Source organism: Periophthalmus magnuspinnatus, chromosome 9 (assembly GCF_009829125.3).
Source record: "Periophthalmus magnuspinnatus isolate fPerMag1 chromosome 9, fPerMag1.2.pri, whole genome shotgun sequence".
Classification (NCBI taxonomy): Eukaryota; Metazoa; Chordata; class Actinopteri; order Gobiiformes; family Gobiidae; genus Periophthalmus; species Periophthalmus magnuspinnatus.
Genome location: NC_047134.1, coordinates 9,870,799 through 9,898,538, shown reverse-complemented (window position 1 = coordinate 9,898,538; position 27,740 = coordinate 9,870,799). Strand labels below are relative to the sequence as shown.

The window sequence follows — 27,740 nt, the reverse complement described above, 5'->3', positions numbered from 1 at the left end:
CTATTGCAAATTGTGCTTAGAAAGGCAGTCTCATAGCAGTCACAATGAGACGTGTCCTCTGAAAGCAAAGAAAGCAGAACAGAGATTACACACCACATTGGTAATAATAACACTATAGACCGGGATTGAAGGCTTTAGCAAAGAAAATATGCTTGGTGTTTTCCTCATTGTCAATAGAAAAAGATATTTTTCTCATTTCAGTCAATGGACTCTTTTCCACAACACATTTTGAAGACGGAGAGGTTGAGGAGGCTTTAACTTTTTAGTGCTGCGTCTAAGAGTTTGGGTTCTAGCAGAAACACACAGATTAAATTGGTGTTTTTTTAAGCTTCACATTAAGTGCAACTATATTTTATTAAACCAGGACTAAACGATGACTAAACCAGCTCTTACCATGAGTTTGTTAAGTTCTAATCAAGGACTAACCCCAAGACTAACCCCAAGAAGACACAGTTCAGAGCCGGATCTAACCTTCTGGGAGTCCTAAGCAAAACCGGGCTTGGGGAGCCTCCAACTTCAGTGCCCCTCGGGCTAAACTATTGATTATTCACATTCCACAGCGTGATGCACAGCTCAGCATCTGCACTAAATGTATCTGTAAAACCCACATCGCCCCAACAGCGAAGCACAGAGGCATTTATAGAAGCTGAGGACAACAACGGCAGCAACAAATAAGCTAGAATAGAATGATTATCAGTGAGTGGGCAGAAGATTTTGAATATTGTAAGCCTTTTCGCTGTTTTCTTGTGCGTTTTAATTTATTACATTTGGCTAAAGCGTGATTACATTTATGGAGTCTGTATTATAAATGATGTGGCACAACAGGCCTCTAAACAAGCTCTGAGATGGTCTACAAATGAATACTTCACCATAACACTTTGATTTACTCATTATAAATATTCTAGGCGCACCATCTCTTTATCATAATGTGATTAGGACTTAAGCAATGCCACTTTCACTTTGGTTTCACATGGTCACTTTATTTTTGTTCAAATAAATGCAGGAAACGTCAGATAAATGCATACGGGTGATTAAAGATATGCACGCAAATGTACACACAAATAGCGCAACTCATTAATTATTCACAATTTGCTCGTTTGTGGCTCGTTCAAGGGTCGTTCACTCGTCCAGTAAAGGCCAAAGAAGCTTCTCTCATTATTAACGCCAACCCACCGCAGCCTAAAGTTCTGCAAACTTCTTGGCATGTGGCAAAGTCAAGAGACACACGTGTGGCCACCTTACATCATGCTGTTTTCATGCTGTCACTGAGATGTGTTTACGAGCGAGGGAGGAAGGACGGAGGGGTCGAGGCCTGGCTTGAACCAATCAGAAAGTGATATTTTTGCGGAGAAGCAAACCAGGGCGTCGTTTTGTCATAACTATCCGACGTGTAGACAGGCAGATAATAACGATTAAACTATTGAGACTCGGGAGCTCTTCACAGCTGCGAGGCCATATGCAACTTGCGTACTCTGCGTTTAGGAAGATCCGGCTTTACTACAAACTATCCTGAGCCCACGAGACGCAGCGAGTCGTTCATCTATCACAGTTTGAGAAACACTGATTAGTCCTTTATTATTCATGATTTCAGAATAGCGAAACAATGAGGAGCATTACCAAGATTAAACTAAATATTAAATCAAAATGTTGCTTATAACAGGAAGTAGTAGACATGAATACGTGAATACTACTTTAGAGACAAAGTAGTAGTAATAGCGTTGGGTAAAAGTGTCAGACAATCAAACAAGGAAAGGACAAATAATTCTTCCAGGATGAAAACAGCATAAATATTAATACGTCTGAATGTTCTTCTGTTTTCTCTGCTTTATCTGTCAGAACAGCCAGTATACGTGGGTTTATGTCTTCATTCAAAGTACTGGCCCATCTTTTATCAGCCTTTAATCTTCACCTTATTTAACTGCTCATTCAAAATGCATGCTCCGCTGTGACATTTGTGAGTGAGAGGATTTACATGATGAAACAGGGAACCGGAAAACCAAAGGTAAACTGTAGTTCACATTGTCAGATTGCAGAGCTGTTACTGCGTGTTGCGTTAGATAAATTCCGGTATCTCCTTCAGACTGAAAACTTCACCAGCACCTCTGAGTTTTTGTCTCTCTAAAAGTGAATATTCTCTGCGGGTCGGTCTGAGTGAAGGAGCTAACAGAATCCAATTAGTCAAGGTTTCAACCGGGACTTCGTCTGTTCTATGGCCTAAATGCACTTTCTCTGGCTTTAAAAAGAAAAAGTCACGAATTCGAATAGACAAAGCAAATTAAACACATACTCTAGCAAAAAGTGGAAGCCTAAAAGCTGCTGTTGTGCTATTTTGGACCTATTTTATTGCTTAGTTTGGACATATTTTATTGCTTTGCCCAAAATATTCCACAATAAGGCGTTGAGTATTTATCGAATTACAGGTCACACCTTAAAAAGAGATGCTTTTACTGTGCGCTTGCTCACATTTCCACAAATCTGACCTGTAACTTGACCTGGTGGCATCACGTACTGGCCTCACGATTATATTAATACCATACTCTGAAACATTCTAGGCAGAACAATAGCATTAACAAGATGACAAGCAGGTAGAACCCCCTTAAATTTGCAAGATCGATACTATTCTGAGCATTAATAACAATTCCTCAACTTTCTTTATCATAAATTCAATAAAATATCATGACATTTTCTACGTTTCTCGCTGTAAAAATGCACTGTAACTCCGGATCCTATAGCAACACAAGCTCTTTGTTCTGTGCTGCGCCTTATTTAAAACACAGCTCCACACATGCTGCTCGCTCTGACAGGCTGCAATAAATCAAAGGGTCACCCAGCAGCACCTCTCCAACTAATCACATGTCAGGGTAATTGTGGCTGGAGCAAGAGGGGTTAGCCATCAGATGACAGGATAAATGACCTTATTGCGCATTCACACCTGTCCTTTTTCAATGAGATGGAGAACGCGCTGTTCCCCCCAAAACGCTTTTTAACACCGGATCATGCACAGCCCGCTGTATGTACGCCGCCTCAGTTTATCAGCCAAGCACATAAATGTTATTGTGAAGGGGAATCGTGTGGCAGAGCATAGGACAGAGCTATTATTAGAAAGATAACAGTTTCCCGTGCAGGATTCAGAGGCGTTCTCCTTTTTCTAACTCTGACGCATCACTGGAGACTTGTAAAGAAATACTTGAAGTGCCCGAGCCTACACGTTTCACACAAATACATCATTTTACAGCTTTTACCAGCAATTTTACACATTGTGGTGTATAATTTTCTCACTACGTAATTCCAGCTGTTATGCTCTAAACAGTACGCTGGGCCAAAGCTTTGTATTTTCGTCGTATTTTTTTTATAGTAAGATAATAAGTTAAGTTGTTTATCAGTGTGTAATGGATCAAATGCATTCTCCCTATACATTTTAGAAAGTATTGAGTCTCTCTCCAGTGTAATGCCATCGATATGCTTAAAAACTCAGTGATACGTCCTGTAATTTCCAACTTTTCTTCATAAACTGCCACTTCACAGGTGTAAAAAGCCACCTTACACATGTTAAAGTTGTATTTTGTGTTTGCAGGGCCTGTCTGAAGAGTGCCAATACTTGTTCCAGCCTCAACTCATTGTCCAAAGGCTCATCGGGATCTCCGTGCTATACCCCGGATACTTCATAGACCAGATGATACCCGCCCACAACAGATCTGCGCTTTACAAGTACGCTTCAGTACACTGTTTTTCAGACAGATTCCACGGCACACAACCTACTGAAATACCACCAAATTACACCGTTTAGACAAAAATGCAAATATTACCTTCCTCGTCCCTGTGTCTGGTGATGATTGCTTTGCTTTCTCATTTGCTTCAGAACTTGCTCAGGACACTCCAAAATAGTAAATTGTTCAATTATGTGTGTTGACTATACAGAAATTGGATTTCTTTTTCCCAAAGCACACCCACAATACTTCAAAGCCGCTAGTGTTATCCGGCACACTGGTTGATTTATTAAACTAATGAGGGATTACACCGAAGAGTGACACGGACCATATTAGCCAATAATTATGTGTTTTTAATGAAAATAAAGAATGATTTTGAATGTGGTAAAAGATGAATGGGTGGATGAATAAATGTATTAACAGAAAAAACTAAAAACGCTGAAAAATAACCGTTAAAAATACATCTTTGCACTGGTGATTTTACTGTATACAAAGAGTAAATGCCCAGATATAGGTCTATCTTATGTGCTTTGTAACAGCACCACTCTCCTCCAGGAGCACATTTGTATTCTGACCACTTCTTTGTGTGTGTCTGGGCTTTTGCAGAGTGTTCATCCCCAATTATGTATCAAAGGTCAAAGTTCAGCTGGTAAACTGCAGCACGAAGAACAAGAGCAGCGACAGTTGTCCCGTGGTGCTGAAGATAAGAGCCCGGGCGCCTCCAGTGCATAACTCAAGTGCCCTGGACTGTCGGGAGTGGAATCCCTGTGAACTGGCCTCTGCTGCCCCTGCCTGGGAGCAGTGGTACTACATCCTGGTGGAGCGCTACCTCAGTAACGCCGATGTCTACTTCCGCATTGGGGTCCAGATCACAGGTGAGTGCTTGGTTTCAGCGTGATGGAAAGGTACAGTGAGCCCAAAGATACTGATTTCAACCAAAGGGAGTCATTAAAGATACTATTTTTTTTTGCTTTAGTATAAGATTTTGTTGTCTTGAATTAAATAACGTCAAGTTCAAGTCGAGGTTTGGCACAGTTTCTACTGTCATTCTCTGTCATTGAGAAATAGGTTTAATCTTTTGGTGGAGGTCACTACTGCAAGTGACTGTGACTAGATTTATAATTATTTGAGCATCCATCATGTGAGCCACATTTAATTTATGAAAGATATATTTTTTACTTGTGGTTGTGGCCGGTCTCCCTGGATTAGAGGATAAAAGTGATTTGAAGCGATCTGAAGTGTGAATGAGCTCCAGTTCTCCTTTCGCTCGTTGTATTAATTCGAAAATGAGTTGCAGAGTCGGAGGAGCTGCTTCCTTTGAGGTTTTCAAACTGTGAGCGCCTTGCTGTTGTATAAATAAGAGTGTTTTACCAAATTTTCCAATTAGCCTAATTTACTGAATAACATCTTGGAGGTACTGTTGATTTCCATCTTCTTGTCATTGTTTTCAAATGAATTGTGATCTATTCCCTGTGACTGTGGGCTGCTGGCTTCCTGTTGGTTCATTATTTTTCACCCTGCTGCTTCTGGAGTGGTGCTATTGTATGAGTCATAAATTAGGCCAAACAAATCCCTGTGGTAGAGCTGTTATATAGCATAATCTAATACAAATGATCACTGCACAACATGTAAACCTACCAAATCATAATTATTCTATTAAAATAAGCTCTACAATGTTCATTCCAATTAAAAAAAACATAATATTTTTAATTGATTTTTGAGATTCTTTCTTCAGTAAGTCACAGTTCAAATGCATTTCAGTCTCTTTTGAAAGCTCCTGTTCTTTTCAGCGGCACATATTTTTATTTATTTATTTATTTATTTATTTTAATTAGGACAGTGCATATTAATCAACATGTCAACAAATAGCATCAATGTAAATATGCCGGAATTAGCACAATAGCTACTTTACACTTTATATTGAGTCTTGGACATGTGTTTTGATTGAAAACCCCAGACTGTCTCTATGGGACCATTAGGAGTCTTGTTGAAGGAAGACTGAAGCCCAAATAGCTCACATTCTTGTGGGATTGCTAAGAGGCAAGTGATCGCATGGCTAAGTGCTACATGCTGTTTTTTTGGATATGGACAGCTCCTGTATTCTTTAGACTTGCTCCACAGGGATGGCCCTGATATCTGTAGGAAGTCCTCTCTCCCATGCAGTGCTGCCCTCCCCATGCACTGCTCTGCACTTTGTCGCCATGGCAACACCCACACTAATTATTCACACTCTGTCTTTTTTCCCCGTGGCTGGCAGGCGGATCTTGGCGTGACCTTTTGTGGATTTAAATTGAGAAAGGGCTCAGGTTGGAGTCAGCACCTCCTGAGATGTTGTGGGCTCTCGTTGTTAGGAGCTGTCTCACAAGTGTGGCCCTCTCGTGTCACTCTGCACCAATTTACAGGTATCAGAGTCACGGCCGCCGACTGTCAACCCGGGATCCACTGACACTTAAAGGTTTTTCTCTTGCTAAAATACTAGCTTTGCTGCTTGTGTCTGGATTTCCCTTTAAAGCAATATACGACCTCAAGTGTAAATACCAGCACTTTATCGACATATTTTTTTTACTATTATGTTAACTTTTCTACTTTACATGCAAACAGACGTCCCACCCAGTGACCCTATCAGATCCTTAAAACTACAGACACCGGGAGAAAATTACTGATTAAATCTTTAGATGATTATTATTTAGACAACAGAAAATAAAAACAGTGTCCTAACTGCATATTTATCAAGCTTCAGAGGCAGCATTTTTTAACCTGACACTGACTTTAATTGCAGTGTGTTTGGTAATATCTTGATAATAAATTGAATTAGATCGTGTGAGGAAAAATGTCCTTTGAAAACATAATCTGCCATAAACCACACCTTAATTAGCTCTAATAAAACAGGAAGAAAGAGTTAATCAATAATGAACTAATTGTTTTTTATTGTTTATTAAGAAGTTAATTAAGATTCAGGTTTAGTAACGACTTAATTAAGAGGTTAGGGTCATGGTTAAGCCCTGGTATCTGTACTTTTACTTTGCAAAATTGAGTACTTCTTTCAACACTGATATTTAATAATGCAGCGTAAAAGCAATCTCCAGAACTACATGGACATCAAAACTCTTCAAATGGTCAGGGGATAAAACAGCAGAGTCTGCAGAGCTATAACGCCGCCTTTGAATATCACTCCGTGCTCGTACACCATGTTGTTGTTCTGCGGTTTGTGTTTGATGCTACTTTCCCGATGACCATTTCTTCTGCGAGCTGTTTATGCCGAATGAGGGCTTATACTGTTCGCAATTACTGTGCATCTTTGTCTCGTTAAAAGGCAGTATACAGCAGCTCTGAACCTCGCTGTTTACATTGTGGCAGCCAGCCGACGGGGATCATTTCAAACATTTGCAAAAGCCCTTGGTTGCTCAGTGTGCTTAACGATGGCAGTGAAAGAAGTGACTCGTTGCAGCCTGTCTGTTTGAGAGTTCCCTGTGAGCGGTTGTTTGATTTTATGATGGTGATTATTATATTACACAGCTGTCAGAATGTGAAGGGCAAAAAGCTTCTGTGTCAAAGATGTGAGGATGTACAACGGTTCACAAACTTTCATTTCAAGAACAAAAAATACCCATAAGGGTTTTTTTGTAATACCATCGGTGATCGTTCAAAACCTATTCAAACTTAAACTGTGACTCAACCTAAATGTCAGCCTTTAACGTGGATAACAAAGCGTGACGTACTAATTATAGTCAAAAGCAGAACAGTGATATGCAAAATTAATAGAAAGTCATATGCAAAATTGATAAAAGACATGTATTTATTTATTTATTTTTTAAATGAATGCGTTACTCCCTGTAGTACTGTGCGCATCCATTCTATCCGTTGTGCTTCTCCGGTTGTATCAAATAATTTATAACATGTGTACCATCTGGCCATTTATAATTAACCAGAAAATACATTATATGGACACGCAAAAAGGGTCTTTTTAATTATAAATGTTTGTATCAGCGGTGTTAATATACACCTTGGGAACTAATGTGAAATCTATCAGGCTATAATACATCAAAACAATGACTGAAATCCTAAACCAGACCTAAATTGTAGATCAATCTGGAATTAAATCATGACGAGTGCAGAAAGAAATGTTTATAATAGGCAAAAAGCAACTAGGAATGCATTAACCAAACCTGCTGAACGAGTCACATTACAGGCAAATGAGTGTAAACTAACTAGGATTGAACCAAGAATAAAACAATCTTGTGTGTGTAACTGTCTGATGTATAAAGTCTTATATCTTCTCCTCCACAGATTGCTCTAAACCGAACTTATCCAAGGAGCAAGCCCAGCCCAGCTCCTCCATGAACATGCCCCAGTCTTTTGGGACCCCCATGGGCTTCTCACTGTCTGAAACTATGTCTCTGGCCACTGTCCCCAATCTGTCTCAAAACGCCAGCCTCCACCCCCCCTCGGAGAACAATGTGGTTTACCTTGCCCCCACCTCGGACCCTAACAAGTGCTGGCCCATCCGTCCCACTCTGAGGAACGAGCTGGACACCTTCTCAGTGCATTTCTATGTGTTCTTTGGACCAAATATCTCCGTCCCGCCTGACAGAGCTGCAGTGTTCGCCATCAACCTCATGCCAGTTTTGGACAGTGGAGGAGTCCTCAACATGGAGCTCAAACTTAACATGGTGAGTTCTCTTAATTATATAAATATGTGTTTAAAGACGTAGCTATATATACTGTACATATTCAGCAAAATGACGAACTTTCTTGGCAGAGTAATAACATCTCCATGGTGACAAGCTAGTAGCGTAGTGCACCTTAAATTTTATGGCCATGTTTTATGTTTATGTTTCATTGCCAAGACTCATACTCATGCACACAATACACAAAATTATAGTTTAGCTGTCATGGGTTGATATAGGACCAAAAAGCAGAACACAGGAGCGCACACAAAATTATTTATTTACAGTAAATAAAGTGGTTGGGCTGGCACGACAGGCAGGTGAGCAGGCAGGTGAGCAGGCAGGTGAGCAGGCAGGTGAGCAGACAGGTGAGCAGACAGTCACGTAAACAGACAGGTGAGCAGACAGGTGAGCAGGCAGGTGAGCAGGCAGGTGAGCAGACAGGTGAGCAGACAGGTAAACAGACAGGTGAGCAGACAGGTGAGCAGGCAGGTGAGCAGGCAGGTGAGCAGGCAGGTGAGCAGGCAGTCCGGTAAACAGACAGGTGAGCAGACAGGTGAGCAGACAGGTGAGCAGGCAGGTGAGCAGACAGGTGAGCAGCTAGTGAGCAGACAGGTGAGCAGACAGGTGAGCAGACAGGTGAGCAGACAGGTGAGCAGACAGGCAGGTGAGCAGACGAGTGAGGAGACAGGTGAGCAGGCAGGTGAGCAGGCATGCACATGAACAGGCAGGCAGGTGAGCAGGCAGGCAGGTGAGCAGCTGGCGAGCAGACAGGGGAGCAGATAAGTGAGCAGGCAGGCATCATCTGAGTGCAAGAAAAACACTTTCATCTGAAAACCTAAAACATAAAAAAAAACGCTAGATGAAGAACTTCTAAGTAGATCAAACAAACTGTTGACGAGTGGCTGTGGGGCTGTTCTTCTTATACTGAGTTGGACTGTAGATGGAAGCCAGGTGTGCAGCAGCCACACCTAGACCAGAGGAGACAGATGACACATCAGGTCAGGGGTAAACAACTGGAAAAACAGCACTGGACCAGAGCAGACTGTGACACCGCTCCAGTAATGCTGTTAGTACTTTTGAAATGCACTGGATACATAGAATTAGCACAGTGGCAGAGTAGTTAATCCAAAAAACATGCTTGTAAACGTGATAGGTGGCTCCAAATGTGAGTGTGACTTGTTTCTTTTAAACCTGTGCCACTGTGTCAGCTTTGCAACAAACAGGGCGCTGTCCATGGTGCTAGTCCATCTATCAGCCCTTAGCTCTTTGGATATACTTTAGCCATCAGCAGGCCTATAGAAAGACATGTTTAGTATTTGTTTTGTATTAAATATTTGGCTCCTACAAGATTGTTTGCCTCCACAATCAATTATCTGGACCCAAATTATATTACAGTTCCACCAGTGTCGTACAATGCAATACTTCTGCCAGACAAAGTGGCTTGTAGTTTGGAAATAAATATTCAGCATTTGCTGTAGGGAAAGGACTGAAAGTGAAGTGGGCTGCTAAATATGGATGCTCAGATGGGCAGAGTGAGGAGTTCACAGAGAGACAGAAGCCAGTGTTTGGGCTGGTGACATATGGCTCTAATTGAAAACGAATGAAATGCCCAAATTCAGGCGAGCTTCTGAAATGTTTTGTTAAGCTGCCCCTTGAACACAATCTCATTAAAAATTCACCATCAGTGTCTCTGGGGATGAACTGCAAACTGCCGTCAAGTGGTGTGCAGCTTGATAAGAGTAAAGGCGTAAATGTGCTGAGAAAATAGCACTGAAAATAACAATAACACATTTAATAACAAAATGAAATGGAATTATTTATCTGAGTTGCATTTTATTACTGGAAAATACTACATTTTACGATGTTTTGTGCGTTGAGCTTGTTCAACTAAACTGATTTGATTATTGTATAGTCTCACCACATTTTTAATTTCTCTTAAAATTAGCCAAAATCACAAATTATATCATATATTTTATTCATTATAAAGTAAACACTACTTAGTTTGTCCAGCTAATTTCACTATTTTTGCACAATTCTTTCCAACAATATTATTTATTGTGACCTGGCAAGAGCTTACCAATACATAAAAGATAAAAAACCTTCTAAAATGCATCCTAGACTACACTTTTTTAATATATGCAGCCTTAACCCTTGTGAAATTAAAGTGGCGTTCGATCTCCCCGGCTCTAATGAAAGCTAACAGTCACACACAATGGAAGCTATATTGTTAATGTTGTGGGAAATGAGAATAATTGGCCTGATAAATAACTGTGAGGTTTATTGACTGATTCCTGGCGCAATTACGTCTCCGCTGCAGCCACAGCCCTCTAAGGACCCGGCAACAGGAAGCTATGTGATATGACCATAATGCCACACTTCAATAGGTCATTTCTATACAACATCCATCATCATCATTATATAGGTCACCTCATGTTCCCAAGACCATCAATTCAACGTAAAGACCATTTCAGTCTTCATATAATGTATATCTGCATAGGGCGTTCAGGACATTACTGGATCGTAAGCAAAACATGACGTACGACATAGAGCGACCGATACCAATAAACTCATACAGTCATCCACAACGTCATCTTTAGGGTAGATGTAAGTGTCCCGTTGTTGCGGATTTATGGACAGTTTAAAATGGCGTCATCAAAACATTGGGCCTCATTCACTAATGTTTACCTAAAAACAGTTTGTAACTTTAAATTTAAGAAGATCCTGAGAGAACTCTGCACCAGATTCACAACAAACTCTTAAGCAAATTTCTTCTTAAATTAGAGCGGTGCCTAATTTTCCAACATCCAGATACGAACACAAGACTCATTTACATTTAATTTACATAAAAATAACACATATTTACTAAGAAACACCCTCTAAACTTCCATATATGGCCAATACAGGCTTGGTATTATGACATGTGAAAGCGTGAGAGAGTGAACGAGGACGTCAGGTGGAGCGCGTCTACAGTGTCAGGTGGAGCAGGTTTACCATGAGGACGGTGAGGGAATATTTAACTTAACTAACACCAGCTTATTGGAATAAACAAGGGCTTTCATCATATTTATCAGCTTTCTGTGAGTAGTGGACCTGTGATAAATAGTGAGGGAGGGTGGTTAGGGTGCATACGAGTGCGCTCTGGTCCTGGGGGGAGGGTCCTCGGGGGTCATAAGGGGGTCATGGGGATGTTGATTCCAGTGCAGTGACCAGGCACAGGGCTGTAACAGTGGCCCATATGAAGAGCACTGAGGCTGGGACACTGCAGCCTGTAAAGTTTGTTAGAGCAAACAGACCACACGCTCTATAAAACTCCTCATAAATGTTATTGCAGCACAGAGTCATATTTTTATAGGAAATTATTTAAGAAAATCTATCATGGAGGAATTAGACTTTTGTGTTATATTATCAAAGTAATAATAGTCTAAAACAGCAGAATTTTTTGTTCTCACGAGTGCTCCCGATTGTTCGTAGGATTTGTTCTTCCAAAAGAACATTTTCAGTTAAGAACACATTTTGTGATTTGCCAAAAATGTTCATAAGAAGGTCTTACGTACAAATTTGTTCATGAGAGCACTTCACGAATGAGGCTCATTATTATAACTTACACGTCATAGAACTTTTAACAGATTGACGTTACATGAAATATTATCACTTGAACAACATATTTGGTGATTGAAATGTTGGCATGATAAAAACTCAAAAACACAAGAGGGAACACGTGGTACAAAACGCGAATAAAACCTATAACTGACATGGTAATACTCTGTACTTGTGATGTCATTACTCAAGTAAATTTTTGTTTAATTGCAAAATGACAACCTTCAGATTCAAAGACAAACACTGAGCCGCTCCCTGCCCTCAATAAAACAATAAATAAATCACATAAGTACACTTTAGTCAGCACTATTCATAAACTATTCATAAACAAAAAGAGATGGCAGTTAGATAGATACATAGATAGATGCGCAGATGGATAAGTATTAATCCCGAGGGAAATTACAGTGCACGTGATCCGCTGTATCTTTATTGCTCTCACGATGAAGTTATTTTTGTGTATTCTTAATGTTTATGTTATTTTTTTTTACTACCATTCACTTCACAGAGGGTCGTCTGGGGAGTCGCTGAACCATGGACAGTCTTTGTTGAGTTATGACCTGTTATGACCTCGCCCATTAAAACGCCTGTGGTCAATATATGTCTGGCAACCAAAGCACAAATCACACTTTCCAGAGCGTTCCTCCCAAAGATATCGTGCATCTCCTCTTTATTCTCAACACTATTGGTATTTTCAATGTTTGTTTAGTTTTTTTTTGTTAATTGGAGCCTGCAGTGGTTGCCGTGTTTGCCCACTAATCAAACGGTTGGCAGTTTGGTTCAATCCTCATTTAAATGTAATTCTTCTTTGCGCAAACAGCTGCCGATCCTAGGTTTCAGTTGTTAATAGCCTCCATTTTGAGGACTTATCACTACTTAAAAGATAGAATATTTAGTTGTGACAGTGTATTTGCTATGGCATATCGCTATTTTAATTGTTAGGTCTAGGTTTTGTAAGTGCTTGTCCATTGTTGCCATAGAAACTAACAATTCAAGTGCTCAAAAATATCAAAAAGTTCTAAAACAAAAGTTGAAACCCATGAAATCTCCACAGTGCTTCCTCCCAGACTCTCCAGCGTCATACAGTCTCCTCGTTTTACTCCTTAAACTCATGATTTGACCCTGGGCAGGAGTGTGTGTTTTTACATTTTCTGCACATGCTGTCGCACCGTTCCACTGACGCGTCTCTCCCTTTCGGCGATGTCGCTCAGTTGCGCTGTGTCTGTCTCCGTCTCTGCTCTAAAAGAATCTACAGCGCCGTTATGTGCTCTGAAACCACACAGTGTCATTTCACCACCAAGTTTTTAGTTGATAGGACCCACCTAAAAGTCAATGTGTTGTGCTGTTGCCTAGCAGCGATCGAGAGGTTCACACATGAAATCCATTTAAAGCTTCGTATTTGCTCAGGCTACTTGTCGTATGACGTTTTTCCACATCAGAAAATGGGGCCGCACAATCGAAATCAAAGCAAAATCGCAATTTGAATGGACGCAATTAGCAAATCGTAAAGGCTGCAATTTTTTTGAAGTGCTTTAATTGCTTCACACATAACAAAATATCTCATTAATGTCTTATTCTGCGTAAAAAAACGGCTAACCCTGTAGTTTCAAAATGTACAAACATACTCAGAAATGTAATTATTTTTGTCAATTCTTGTGGATATGTTAAAATATTATTACTAAAACATAAATCACAAAATTAATCACCATCGCAGCGCTTGTCAGAATATACCAGAGAGTGATATTTGACTGAATTAACTACAGTTTTTATTAATTAGTGCTACTGTTTTGGTGTTTTTTTTTGTTTTTTTTATCCTGTGTAAATGAGACGCTTGTAAGTTCAGCGAGTCAACAAATGATTTCTAATATATTCTTAAGTGTTGATCTAAAGTCTTTGCGTCTCTGTGTGCATTACAAATAGCTTTGCAAAATAAGATCAGTGCTTGGGTGGAGCGCTGGGGTTTCAAACTGCTATCAGCCTCGATATCCATTAGCTTCTGAATGATGAAACATTTGCACTGTTGCCATAGCAATTAACAATTAAGAACAAGACATTCTAATCTATATATCGTTGGATAGTAAAGTGTACTCAAAGTGGTGGTTATAAATAGTAAAGTGAAGCGTATGAATTGGGCTCTGAGCCAATGGGAAAATATATTTGACAGGGGACTTGTTAATTTAATACTAAGACTGATGCTTTGGTTTGTGAGTCCTGCCACTCACACAAAACACAAAACACAAATCACAGACAGATGCGATGACGACAACACATCGGTCAACATCTGGAAAACTGGAGCAGGTTTTAAATGGCAAAATTAGCGATGATTAATGGAACAATGTGTTTTGAACAATGCAACACAAGGGACAGCTGTAACGCAAACGCAAACAAATCATTAACACAAATATATCCATTACAAGTCGTTAAAAGGGGTTTGAACAGTTCATCCACTCATTAAAGGCTGTGGTTTTATAATTAGGACAATATTGTGTACAAAAATGAAATCAAATCAGAAATAGAAAATAAATAATCCAAACAGCTGCACAATTTAGATGTGATTTAACAAGTATTGTGATTGATGGGAAAAGACGACATTTAAATCTATCAACTGGACAAATCGTTGTAGGAGTGAAGATGTTTTGCTGCTTCTTGTGAGCGTTACATTGGAGAAACTAAACAACCATAAGAGGATGTACCAACACCGTCGTGAGAGCTGCTCAGGACCCCAGTCTGCCGTGTATCTGCATCTCAAAGACACTAACCAGTCGTTTGAAAAGAGTGAGGTTCAGATCTGAGCCAGAGAAAAGAAATGGTTTGAGAGGAGGAGTTAAAGAAGCCATTTTTGTTACAAAAAACAATCCTTAAACAGAAATGGAGGCCTGAGACATACTGTAATCTCTCACTGATCTACAACTCTATCCTCACACCCAAAACAAACAGGAACAAAGAGAACAATAGGCGGTTGAGTAGGGTTGAATAGAGTCGTTAAGGCTGAAACTGGAGACAAAAGCTGTTTATCGTTTCAGTGCGGTTAGCTCCTCCCTTCAGTCCAGCAGTAATCTGACCAGAACTGAAGGACGAGCAGCCAAATGTCTTCACTCCTACAACGATTTGTCCGATTGGCAGATTTAAATGTCGTCTTTTGCTGTGGATCAGACCTGGACGACTGAGGATTGCGACGTGTGATGTATGAATTATGTTCTGCTCAGAGAGGACATTGGAAACAACTCCTAACATTTGAGAGAAAACTGAAGTCTAAACTGATTGACTGATTTCAGAACGTGTTTGTGGAGGTCTAAACTACAACTATAAGATGTATTCTGTAAAAAATATATATATATAAAAAGATTGTTATTGCCACAGATTAAGTTACATTTTGGCAGTAGGTGAATAATCGTTTCAATTATAAGACAAAAGATTGCTTGTTATTCAGTATGATCTATTTATTTTAAGTGTACACACAACGTCGACAACATTTATTTTTCAAAAGTATAGTCATATTGCACTAGAAAAACACTGACACTGCTCCATCTCCCTGTGAATGAATCCACGTCCCTCAGTGAAAATATAGCTTGTTATTATAAGGTTGTTTAGCAAAGCCAGCATTCAGTGTCAGCGCTGCGTAAAGTTCTTTATAGAGCTGAGCAGCGCCGCAGTCTGATCTAGTCTCACTTCCCACGCACTCCGCGGTCCAGATGGTGAGTTTGGGGAGCCTGGAATCTCATATCTGCACCTGGCAACGCATTTGTAGTGTCATTCCATTAATCAACAACTTTGCCAACTCCCGGCGTATACATAGTACTATTTAGAGCATAAGGGCAAGTTTAGTTATAGCACGAGTGTGTAACAGTGGAACGAGGGTAATGCCTTGGCTCGTTTAAAGGCCTGTTGAAAAAAAGTGACTTCAATATGTTTTCTCTTCTGTTATTTTCTTTTTCAGTGGAAACATTTGGTCTAATGCTAAGTGGGATGTGACTTGTTCCAGGGGCAGTTTTGTTACACTTAATTTAAGCCATTTTAAGTCATTTCAGGTACTCCTTTTGAATGAAAAAACTGAGCACTTTTGGCTTTATTGTTGCCTCAGTGTCGTTTTACTGGATATAACACCCAAGGCCTATCCGTGATAACAGCCACCTTAACAACAGGATAGTAGTGAATTCTGTAGTGACTTAAACCCAATAACTTTGTTCATCAGATGTTTTATAGGCTGAAACTCGTATCCCTCCTTTTTTTTCCTCCATCTACTCTAAAAAATCCAATTAGAAAAACGAATACCAACTTCTTTTAGCCCGTCTGACTGGAATGACGACAACAATTTGGAAAATACTTCTCATAACTAACTGAATACGTAATAAGATTAATATGTATGAGTTTCCTTGCATTCATTTCATCTTTCATTACTTTAGTTATAATTTGTTATGAGCAAACTATGTTCCAAATTATTCTCAATATAGGAAATATTTGCTGTGCTTACTCGTGTGCAGTACTGCTAGTGATACATTCTCTTACTAAAGCTGTAAACTCTTCTCTGCTCCGTCTGGTAAGAGCAGAATAAATGAAGCCATTTAGAAACAGATAGTGCCACACATTTGTTTCTTTAGCCTCGTTCTAATAAACAAACCCACATTTCTCTCAGCTCATTATACTAATGCTGTTGTCCTGCTGTTAAAAAATTAGACGTGTTTTCTTCTACCCCTGCACACAACAAGCAAATGTGAATATGTTAATGCAATTCCCAATGGATTGAAATGTCCTCTGTGAAAATATTTTAAGAGCCTGCATATTTAATCCCTAACAAGTCTTTAAGGTGATAGAGTGTCGGCATCTTCATTGCGGTGCCTGGGGCGGACAGAGGGAGAGCACTTTTGGCTTGATTTGTTCCCTTTAAAGTGGAGCAGTGGCACAGCTGAGGGCAAATGAGGCCTAAGGTAATCATGAGCGGTGTTAGCATAGCACCGTGGCACTGGCAGATGGCTGAAAGTCTGCACCCGCTCTGACATTTGTGTGTGATTTCGCCTGTGTCTTCTCCTCCTCCCAGTCGACGCTGAAGGGTGCCAATGTCACGGTGTTCGGCTGCCTCAACCACGGCATGCCTCTGTTCCTGAGAGAGAACGGGACAGTCAAATGCGAATCAGGTACAGTGCGTTTCACATGTTGACAAAATCAAAAATCCTGATTATGTAGTGTTTTTAAAGTGGCATCTTAGGCACAAAATTGTCACCTCTCATTGCACCTGTGCGTCTTGTTGTGTTGTAGAGTCGGTCGCAGGGTTTTTTCTGTCTGTCAATGCATCCTCCAATATAACCAAACTGAGGATCCCCTACCCCCAAACAGGCACCTGGTACCTCAGCCTGCGCTCGCTCTGCGCCACTGAACACGGGTAAGTACCTCGTAACCCCTGTTTAACCTGTACACACACCAGTGCACCAGATAATAAGCACAACGACAGACACAAGGCACATGCACAGGACCAGGCAACTGTATAACCAAATAGCACAAGTATTATTTTTGTTGTGTGTTTATGCGCATAAGAAAAATCTGATAATAAAAACGTCTGGTGATGTGTCAGTTAATAAATGGATCTTTAAAGTCCTGCTGCATGTAAACACACCCACTTGGGCTGCTGCTGTCAAATCTTTTACTCTTTTCTCCTGTTATGTCCTTTTGAGTGACAACTTGTTGGACCACAGTCCCTAAAATCATCAATCGTCATCAGGCAGGCGCACATGTAGTCCTTTGTCTTTTCTATACTTTAGATTATTTGTCTTTCTTTGTTTAGTTCCCATTCTGTTTGGTCTAGATCAGGGGAGTCGAACACATTTTTAACGAGGGCCACATCAGCAAAATGGCTTCTCTCAAAGGGCCAGATGTAAAATAAATCTAACAACTTTTTAACATGTGAATAAACGTTTTTCTGCATTTATTACTTATTCAAGTTACAAATATTTCATATGCATTTGCCTAGATGTAAAAATCTGGCTGTGTAACTGCGTATCTTCTCATAAAATTACTTTTTAAGACCATCGTACTTTTAATTTACCCTGTCGAGGGACACATAAAATGATGTGGAGGGCCACATTTGGCACAAGGGCCTTGAGTTTGACATGTGTGGTCTAGATTAAGATACTTCATATTTTAGGTTGTAGATCTTTTATAAGACAAACGATCAAAGGTAAAAGACAATACAGCTCAAACTGTCTTGCTGCTGGCTGATATTTGCTTGTTAATATGTTTGTGTGCATTGAGAGAAGGATCACGAGAAAGTTTTCGTAGCTTTAAACTTTATCAACATGTATGACTTAAACAGTTGTGCCAACCATGTGTCAGCAAAACCTATCTCTATCTCATTATTTCTTAATGACAAGCGCAGATAACGTGCAGGGAGCACTGGTGACTGCTCTCATCGTCAACCAACATAATAGCGCGCTAATGTGCTTGTTTGAATAGAGCCCAAATGAGCCTTCTCCTGGCTCATTAACATGTAATAATAGCTGTGATAGAAAGCGGCAGAGTGTGGTATAGTGACACAATAATAGGCCATCATTTTACAGATGCAGCCTCCGAAATCACCGACTGGAGCTTTGTGAGGGGGCAGCGGTGCACAGGCAATGGTGTTGTGTGAATCATTAGAATTATTTCAGAACAAAAACATGTCACTGTGGCTTTTGTCTTTGCCCACGAGTTTCGCAGTCACGCAGCCCCGAAGAGCTGAGATAAAGTTGTGCTGTCCGTAGGAATACTTATGTTTGAGATGGACTGAAAGAAAACATAAATATGTTCTGTTGTATTAAGTTCAGTTGTAAGAAGTGCACAAACAGAATGTGTTACTCACCAACTTGTGTCTTCATGTTCTCAGTTCTGACATTTATAAAGTGTCAGAGTGGCACGTTTATTTGTACAGCACAAGTCGTGAACAATGTAATTCAAAGTGCTTTACAGAATAAAGACATTAAAATCACTCAAAACATAAATAATCACAAATAATCATCATCAAATTAACATTAAAACAGAAGAGAGTGGCAATATTTAAGGCACATTAAGTCAATTTTTTTCCAAATCCATCCATAAAATGTACTAGTTTGTTTACAAATACGTATAATGAATGTGAGTTTTGGAAACAGAGCTAAGTGTTGATTGAAAGAGAGCGGGCTGTCTCAGTGAGCCACATCTTGGCCCATCTGTTGCCTCCGTCCCACTGTGCTCACCTGAACAGTTCATTTACTGTCAGCATGCAGGAGGTTGGATCTCATCAGTCTAACATGGCACAACCAGTGAACTTTCTGCTGATGTCTACACTGTATTTTATAGAAATGTAGACCTGTTTACTTATGATATGAATAAAAATAACATCATGACTCATTTGCACACAAGCTGAGCGGGATTCTGTATCGTATTTGCTGTGTTTTATTGTATTTTTTGCATGTTTTGTTTTATTAGATAGCCGTTTATACTGTACAGCATTTTGGGCAGCAGTGGTTGCTTTTAAAAGTGCTTTATAAATAAATTTGACTTGACTTTACGTAAACATTTAACTAGTCTATTCCAGTAAGACTCTCTATTGTTTATATATTTCTATCACCTCATCTTTCAACAGAATACTTTAGATACTCACGATTCACACAAAAACATCAATCTTGACCGTTTACTGCCAGATATTTACTACTTAATACTAGGAGATTCACACAGCTACTGCAAAAACTTGTTAAAAGCAAACATTAATCTGTCAAAGTGTAATTTCATGAAGCATAACATCGAAAAAAAAACAACATTTTGCCATTTTTGCAAACACACATAAATTTCTCCAAACAATTAAAAAGTTCTTCCTCCTCTCCCACTTTCCCCGCACTTTTTGACACCCCTGTATTACCTATTCATTGAGCCGTTAAGACAAATATTAATGGCACCAAAATGTGAACAGACTGAAATGAGGCAGATTTTTCTCACACTTGGGACTTCCAATTGAATGCGAGTAACAGATATTAACAGATGGTGTGGGACACGAGCTCGTTCTCACATGAGTGCAGTGCTGAGGTCTAGGCATCCTCAGTAATATCTGTTAAAGCTCCACAACCACTTAGCGTTTGTGGGAAGTTTGGACGACGAGGTGACAGAGAGTGGCATAAATGACACTCATCTTTAAGGCGACAATTAAGTTGATGGATGTAACGTCACAATATAGAAGTGAGCAGATGTGTCCATTAAAACGTGTTCTGGTTCAAGCGAGCGGACGTGTTTATCGCCCCCCGCAGTTTCATTCTCTGTGACTGATTGTAAAACCTGGCAATTAGAGAAGGTACGAGCACCTACATACATGTTCTGTGTATAATATTCAGTTGACGTGTACTTTAGCTAATCTGACACTCAAATCACGTACGATTTTATCACAGTGTTATGCATTTCAGAATTGGAATATGAAGATTATTTGGTTAGTTGATCATTGTGATTATTCAGGTCATATCATTGTAGGAAGTGCACAGTTTGGTTATGCTAGTTTGATTCCATAACGCTGATTTCACACAAGAGGAATGTTTATGTGTTAGACGCATGCAAACAGAAGAAAATTGGGACCAAAAAGACAGAACTCGGGGAAGTTTAACAGTGTTTACTTACAACAGAAGTGCAAAACGACGGTAGATCAAACGGTGAATCGGAGAGAGTGCCGTGGTCCAAGGTGAGAGCGTGAGGAGCAGGGTCTGAGACAGGGCGGACAGTACTGGTGAGGAAGAGCAGGGTCAGAAACGAGAGGGCAGAGCAGGTCCAGGGAGCAGGATCTGGTGTGGAGCAAGAATATCCAGTAAGTAAAATCCAAAAGAGCGCACAAACAAGAACAGAGCCAAGCAAGGAGTACCACAAAGATGCACGGACGATCTGGCGCTGGGTGTCAGGTCCCGGCTCCTCTTATCCTTCCCAGGTGTGGTTGATTGGTGATTAGCCCCAGGTGTGCACAGGAGGAACCAAAAATCTCCACCCACCATCAGGCTCAGACACAGAAGGGAGTGGGGAGGTGCAAAAAGGGGGCAGGACCGGCAGGGATCATGACAAAAATTAAGGAATTCCCTGCTGTTTTTATGCCGTCTGTGATTGTGAATGATCCTTAAATCATGTTGTTTCTTCTCACAATTATCGCAACACAACGCTAACATTTTGGATAAGCTGACTTTACATGCATTCTTCAGTGTTTAACCCAATAAAAAATGGTTTAGAATTCCCAATGTACCGTCGAATAACACTATTTTCCTTTAGAGTTGCGTGAGAAACATGAGATTGTATAATATTCAGTAAAAAATGTATACAAGTGCAGAATATATCCATCTTTATAACACTCTTCATGTGTTAAATATTCATGCTGTCACCTTACCAGTAATGCGTCGCTTGTGTAGTCTCCACTCTCACCTCCATCTCACTCTATTTTATCTTCTATTTCCAGGTTTGAGCCTTGTACCAATGTCACGGCCGAGGTGTACATGCGATCCTACCTGACTCCCTGCATCAACGACTGCGGCACCTACGGCCAGTGCAAGCTCCTCCGCACCAACAACTACCTGTATGCAGCCTGCGAATGCAAAGCAGGTGACGAGCTTCAAAATACGCAGCTTTTTATTGAACTTTCAAACAACGGAGGTTTGTTTTTTTCCCTTGAAGAAGCTGACGTGTGACGAGTGGCTCTTGTCTTCTGTCATGGCAACTCTTTTCAGCAAATTACTCCTGCCTGATTTTAAGGAGTTTACAAGGACCCCCATTCTACGATAAAATATTTGTAAAATTTCATTCGCTATGGCAACGAAGGACTGTTGTCATAGCTTAAAACCCATTAAGAAGAATATTTATATACATTTACAGTATGTAGAGCTTCTTTAAACAATGAAGGACTGCACCGATGTCTAAGGGTTTTAGAGTAATGGAAAATTTGGACTGTTGCCATAGCTAATAATAACTCAAAACAAAACGGTCTGTCTTTGGAAAAATGAGAAGTCCTCAAAATGGAGTGTCCATAACAATTAACATTTATGCAACTGAAACCCATGAATAAGCAGGATGCAGTGCAGGGTGCAGTGGAGACTCGTGTAGCAAACTTGGCGGTCAGTGGGCGAACGGCTCTCCATGCTGCGCTACTGGAGTTGCTTCACTGACTATATTTGGTATTAGCTGGCTTTGCACATTTTTCTATCTGTTAGCAATTATTTGAGTTCATTATGCATGACTAAATTTCAAATAGCCTTTACACTTGTGATCTATTTCTCACACTATCCACGCTTGGCTTCTCCTTAAAAGCGCTTCCCAAATAACAATTAGACAAATCAATAATTGAATTTGCAAAAAAAATGACGGACGGAAAGCGCTTTTAGATTCAAAACGCATCATCAGGATCTAGATTAGATTAAAGTTTGTATGGAAAATGGGATCATTAGTTTTCCAAAGCTATTCTAATTTGTGCAAAAATATATCAAGTGTACGAGCGTGAGGCGGTGAACTGACAATACAGCGATTAAAGTGCATGGAGTTCAATGAGTCAGTGAGTGGCCTGCATTAATCTCCCCGTCTAAGCCGTTTGGAAAAGACAATAAAACCAACCCTTAATTAAGATCATCTATTCAATAAAACATAAGCTTGTGAATTCAAACAAAGCGTGTCCTTGGAGGCGTTTTCTGAATCCCCCCTTTGATCTGCCTTTTATCAGAGCCCCTCCGTTGGGTTCATTGTCAGCCTTCATATGTGTGAGTGCTTCCTGGCAGGCACTTCGCATTCTGCACTCGCCCTTGTCCTGTCTCACTCCGCAAAGCCTGTGTTTGCAAACCCTGGGCGTGCTAATATTTCATTCACACTGTCTTATCCAGTCCACTGCTCCGGCGCTATCTAACTCCTCTGAAGTGAGAGGGAGTCGAGCGCAGAGGGAGTTCACACCAAGAGCTGCTATTGTGGACTACAAACTTTATATTTTATTATTTTTTATTTTGGAGGAGCGTTAGTTTTATGCCGGAAGACGACCCAAATCTTATTCCACAATGAGACACAGCTAAAAGAAGTGCTTACTGTTAATACAATGACTTGAAATCACAATATTGAGCACTTTATTTACATATGTGCGTTATATAAGTAATTTAAGGTTAAAGTTGCACTACTGTAACTTCTGCCTTACATGTATTCAGTTATAGGTGTTTGTATTGCTAAAAATACCTTGAAAAACATGCATACTTATTGTGAGTTCTTGTCTAAATGAAGGTAAGTGACCAGGCAAAGCAATAACACCTTTAACGAGGATCATTTTTAGTGTGTTTTTTACTAGATGAAGTAAAGATGTTCAAATGTTCTTCTTTTAAAGTCCAATTTTTGCAGTTCATCAGCAAAATTTGATTAGCTGTGTGAAAGTCCACTATTCTTTTCCTACTTGCAGATAATTTTCTAAACTTGTTAAAAAATCAGAATTAATATTGTGAGTTTTGGAGTCTCATTAAGTTCTAAAGTCTTGTGTTGTTTGTGTTCTCGTCAGGCTGGGACGGCTGGGGCTGCACTGACAACACCGAGGCCTACTCCTATAGTTTCCAGCTCTTGTCCACTCTGCTGCTGTGTCTCTCCAACCTGATGTTTGTGCCGCCGGTGGCCATCGCTATCCGCAGCCACTACCTCCTGGAGGCTTCCGTCTACATCTTCACCATGTTCTTCTCCACTGTGAGTCAGATTCGCTTTCATACAAGTAAACAAAATGTTCCCGAGGTGTCAAAGCAGCACGCAGCATAGTGGACTCTCAACTTGTGACTACAGGGGCTGGAACAAGCACATAGTGAATAAACTACCCCTCAAGACACTGTCGTACTAGCAACAAGTGAATAAAAGACGATAAAAAAGAGATCTGATAAATAACCAAATTATTAGGTGTTCAATCTTGATTTTACTGCAACAACTATAACACATTTGCTCGGAAAAATGTCATTTCTCTCGACTGAAATGAAAGTTCAGATAAAAAAAAAAAGATAAAAACTAAAAACTCTGATACATTTTGATCTTTTAATTATTAACAGTCGTCTTATTCCTGCTCGGCTCTGCTTTGGTCACCTTAAATCTATTCAATTATAAAGTAACCCCTATGTCTAACCGAGAGGGCACAGTCTCAAATCTATTATTCCCCCAAACCAGACAGGTCTATATTTTATTCATAAAACAGCATGTCTACCGTGCCAGTATAATAGATAGGATAGGTTCAGCCGCTGTTGTGCCCAGTAGCAACTTGGGCATTCTTGTATATTACTAAAAAATGAAAAATAGCAGTGAGAAATGGTTTGAATTTTACTCAGACATATTTCTTTTTAAGTAAGAAAATACATAAGCACTGAGCTCTCATTCTTTTTTCCATGTTGGCAGTTCTACCACGCGTGCGACCAGCCGGGGATCGTGGTCTTCTGTATAATGGAGTATGACGTGCTGCAGTTCTGTGACTTCCTGGGCTCGCTCATGTCAGTGTGGGTCACTGTCATCGCCATGGCCAGACTCAAGTCCATCATCAAACAGGTGCAGCTTGAGCCACACCCCACAGAGACGTAGCAGTACTTCACAAATCGCATGCAGCTTAGACTTATTTAAATCTGTACATATATTTAGAACCTACCATCTGTTTTTGTTGGGTTTTTTTTTTGTTTTTTGTTTTTTACTAGTTTTTACCTCACCTGGCCTTTGTTCAGACTCACCTGTGCTCATCTGTGCTCTCTGGTCTTCTTCTGTCAAACCAAAGCAGGCGCATTGTCAGGCAGCAGTAACGTAGACACCCCTAGTGGTGATATGTGAGAATACAACAGGGCGACATCGGCTAATCTAATTACAAATGAAAGCTTTAAGGCAAGGCAAGGCAACTTTATTTGTGTAGCACAATTTGTAAGTAATTCAAAGTGGTTTAGGGACATTAACATCACAATAGAAACAAATCAAAATATTAATAAACATTATAAAATTAACATAAAACGTTGAATTAATCCATGAGAGAAATTGCTCAGACACAGAAGCATGAAAGATAAACCAATTGAAATGAATAACTACCGTAAATTTCGGACTACAGAGCGCACCTTGATATAAGCCGCACCAGCTAAATTTGAAGAGAAAATCAATTTTGTACATATATAAGCCGCACCTGAATAAAAGCCGCAGGTTTTCATATTGTAACATGAGACATTTACACAGAAAGACGGTGCACCGACACGCTTTTTTTAAACTGTGCCTGAAAATTGGCACCAACACGACATCAACACGGGATGAACACATCTGCAGGTTTAGAAAATAAAGCTGCACCAACACGGAAAATCTGCTTTTATTTCCTCTGAAAACATTTGTCGTCTTTTTACATTGACCAAGTTGGATTCATTGATGTCGAGCTTACGTGCAGTGGCTCTATTTCAGGGGTCGGCAACTCGCGGCTCCGGAGCCGTATGCGCCTCTTTCAGCCTTATACTGTGGCTCTGCGTGGCTTGGGAACTGACACAGACACAGCTCACAGTCCTGCGTAAAGAGCCCTGATTTTCAGACGTTGTGCGCACAGGGGTCAGGAGCAACTTTTGCCCGTCCCTAATGACACACTAATAAGCTCGTCCGTAGATGTATCATGAAAATCCTGCTGGAAATCGCCACAGAAATCTATTTGATGTAGTAGCAAGTTTATTATCTGCTCTTGTCTCCGCGGTGACGTATCACGTATAACACATCAGACACGACGCACAAAAGTAGAGCCACAAGCGAGTGAAAATGAGCCAAAACAAAAGTCTTTGGAGAGCTTTTTAACAAAGGGGAAAAGGACAACTGAGGAGCCAGAAGAGGAGACTACACCTCCAAGAAAAAGAAAGATAAATTTAACAGACAATGCCTACTTAAAATCTGGGTTTGTCGCTGCAGGTGACTCTCACGCACAGAGTCCGCTCTGCGTAACATACGGGAAAAGCAAATGAGGCAATGAAACCTTCAAAACTGCTTTGGCACATGGAGAATAAGCACCTGGGATTAAACGATACGCTACGAGTTTTTTTGTTGTTGTTTTTTTTAAGAAACTGCGGAGTAGAGTAGACATAATCACATAATCAGCGCGATGCATGATGCAGCAGTTTGGTGAGTTGTATTTTTTTAATGCACTTAAGTTGTTTTTGCCATATTTATCTGCCACGTGTAGAAGGCTTGTCCGTGAAAGTAAAACCTACATTATTCCGTTACATTATTGTTATTATACAGTGTTATCTTCATTTTAGATGTCAAAAAGTATTTGCGGCTCCCAGTGTTTTATTTTACGTGGAAAGTGGGTCCAAATGGCTCTTTGCGTGTTAAAGGCCGACCCCTGCTCTGTTTCCTTTCTGTTTCTTTATCTTAAAAACTGCATCATATCCATTTCATGATGCGCAAAATGATCGTTCAAAATCAAAACTAGTGAATTCTTCAGAGCAGAATCTTTCCCCACGTCTGTCTCACTTTTACGTTTACAGCTAGAGAGCGCCCCCCAGGGACCGTTATCCAGTAAAATTCCATATATAAGCCGCACTGCTGTAAAAGCCGCAGGGTTCAAAGCATGGAAAAAAAGTAGCGGCTTATAATCCGAAATTTACGGTAACAGAAAAATAAGTTTAAAAAGTAAAACATTTGAGTAATTGCAGACTTTTTGTGAGGAATAAAGGAGTTAATAGATGTGTACATACATGGTTATAACAAATATTGTATAAAAAACAAAGAAACTTGTAACTGCAAATCACTTTTTCCTGCAGTTACCACAAAGATACTACAGATTAGTTCAAATGATTCAACCAAACTACAATTCACTTTACATTTACGGTAATTTTAAGGCTGGACGACTGCGGAATTACACAGACAAGGCAGGTTAAGGGTACAATATTTTATTTAGCACAGTGTGTACTATACTGTATGTGTGGTTATCATTCAGTTATCTCTTTGTTGTAATAACTGTTAGACTTCTGCCCCTTTTTCCTCACCACAAATGTTACTTCCTCTCCTACGAAAACCCTTAATATTTTTTACATTTTGCATCATCAGCCACTTTTTTACCGCTGCCTTTTTGAGATCAACAAACAAAATCACCACTGGCAAAAACATAACCTCCGTGACCGAGGTGAAAAAGTTTTTGTGTGGATTTTTTTGAATTTTATTTTATTTTGGGTGCAGCACCGTAAGCAAGTTCACGTTAGATGGGTGACAAGTCGAGATAAGCCCTGAAGCGAAGAGCTATTTGTGCCTTCATGCCAAGGAGGGGGAACATCCATAGGTGACTGCTGCCTATGTGTCACTTTTTAACTCTCTCTTTAGGTTTGCTTTTATTGGGGCCAAGGCAGTGCTGCAGTTTATTCATGTTGAAATATTGTTGCTGGCTGTAATATTTAACAGCATAAACAGGTGCATGTTCTCAGTGGGTCACTATAGCTGCGCAGACACTTTGGACACTACGCTGGAAAAAATGTGTGGTTTAAATGTCTGAAATTCAACGTATTGTAGCGTTTTGGTGTAAGGAAACACGCCAGCTTTCCTCTGATGGTTTATTTTCTGAACACAAGGGCTAATGTAGGCTGTAAACCACGCCAAAACAAGAGCAAAACAACAGCAGTCTCAACTCACTAGAGCCAGTCTCCGAAAACAGAGCAGTAACGGATGAATAGAGCCTTCACAGCAAAGCAAAACAAGTGTCACATACAAAAGCAGTCACATTAACAGCAACATATAAACAGTTACAAAAACAAAAGGTGTCAACACTGAACTTAACGCAAAATATCAGATCATTAACATATTACTGGATTGGAGA

At 40.1% G+C, this 27,740-nt stretch overlaps 1 protein-coding gene across 1 annotated transcript in view; it reads left to right on the top strand.

The window, feature by feature from the left end:
- tmem8b (transmembrane protein 8B) overlaps positions 1–27,740 on the top strand; it is a 41,566-nt gene that overhangs the window by 7,244 nt on the left and 6,582 nt on the right. Inside the window, exons 4-11 of the mRNA XM_033973404.2 lie at positions 3,575–3,708; positions 4,314–4,582; positions 7,995–8,377; positions 17,007–17,103; positions 17,225–17,348; positions 21,396–21,538; positions 23,457–23,635; positions 24,326–24,472. Of these exons, the coding sequence (XP_033829295.1) occupies positions 3,575–3,708; positions 4,314–4,582; positions 7,995–8,377; positions 17,007–17,103; positions 17,225–17,348; positions 21,396–21,538; positions 23,457–23,635; positions 24,326–24,472 (1,476 nt within the window). The remainder of the gene's footprint in view (positions 1–3,574; positions 3,709–4,313; positions 4,583–7,994; positions 8,378–17,006; positions 17,104–17,224; positions 17,349–21,395; positions 21,539–23,456; positions 23,636–24,325; positions 24,473–27,740) is intronic.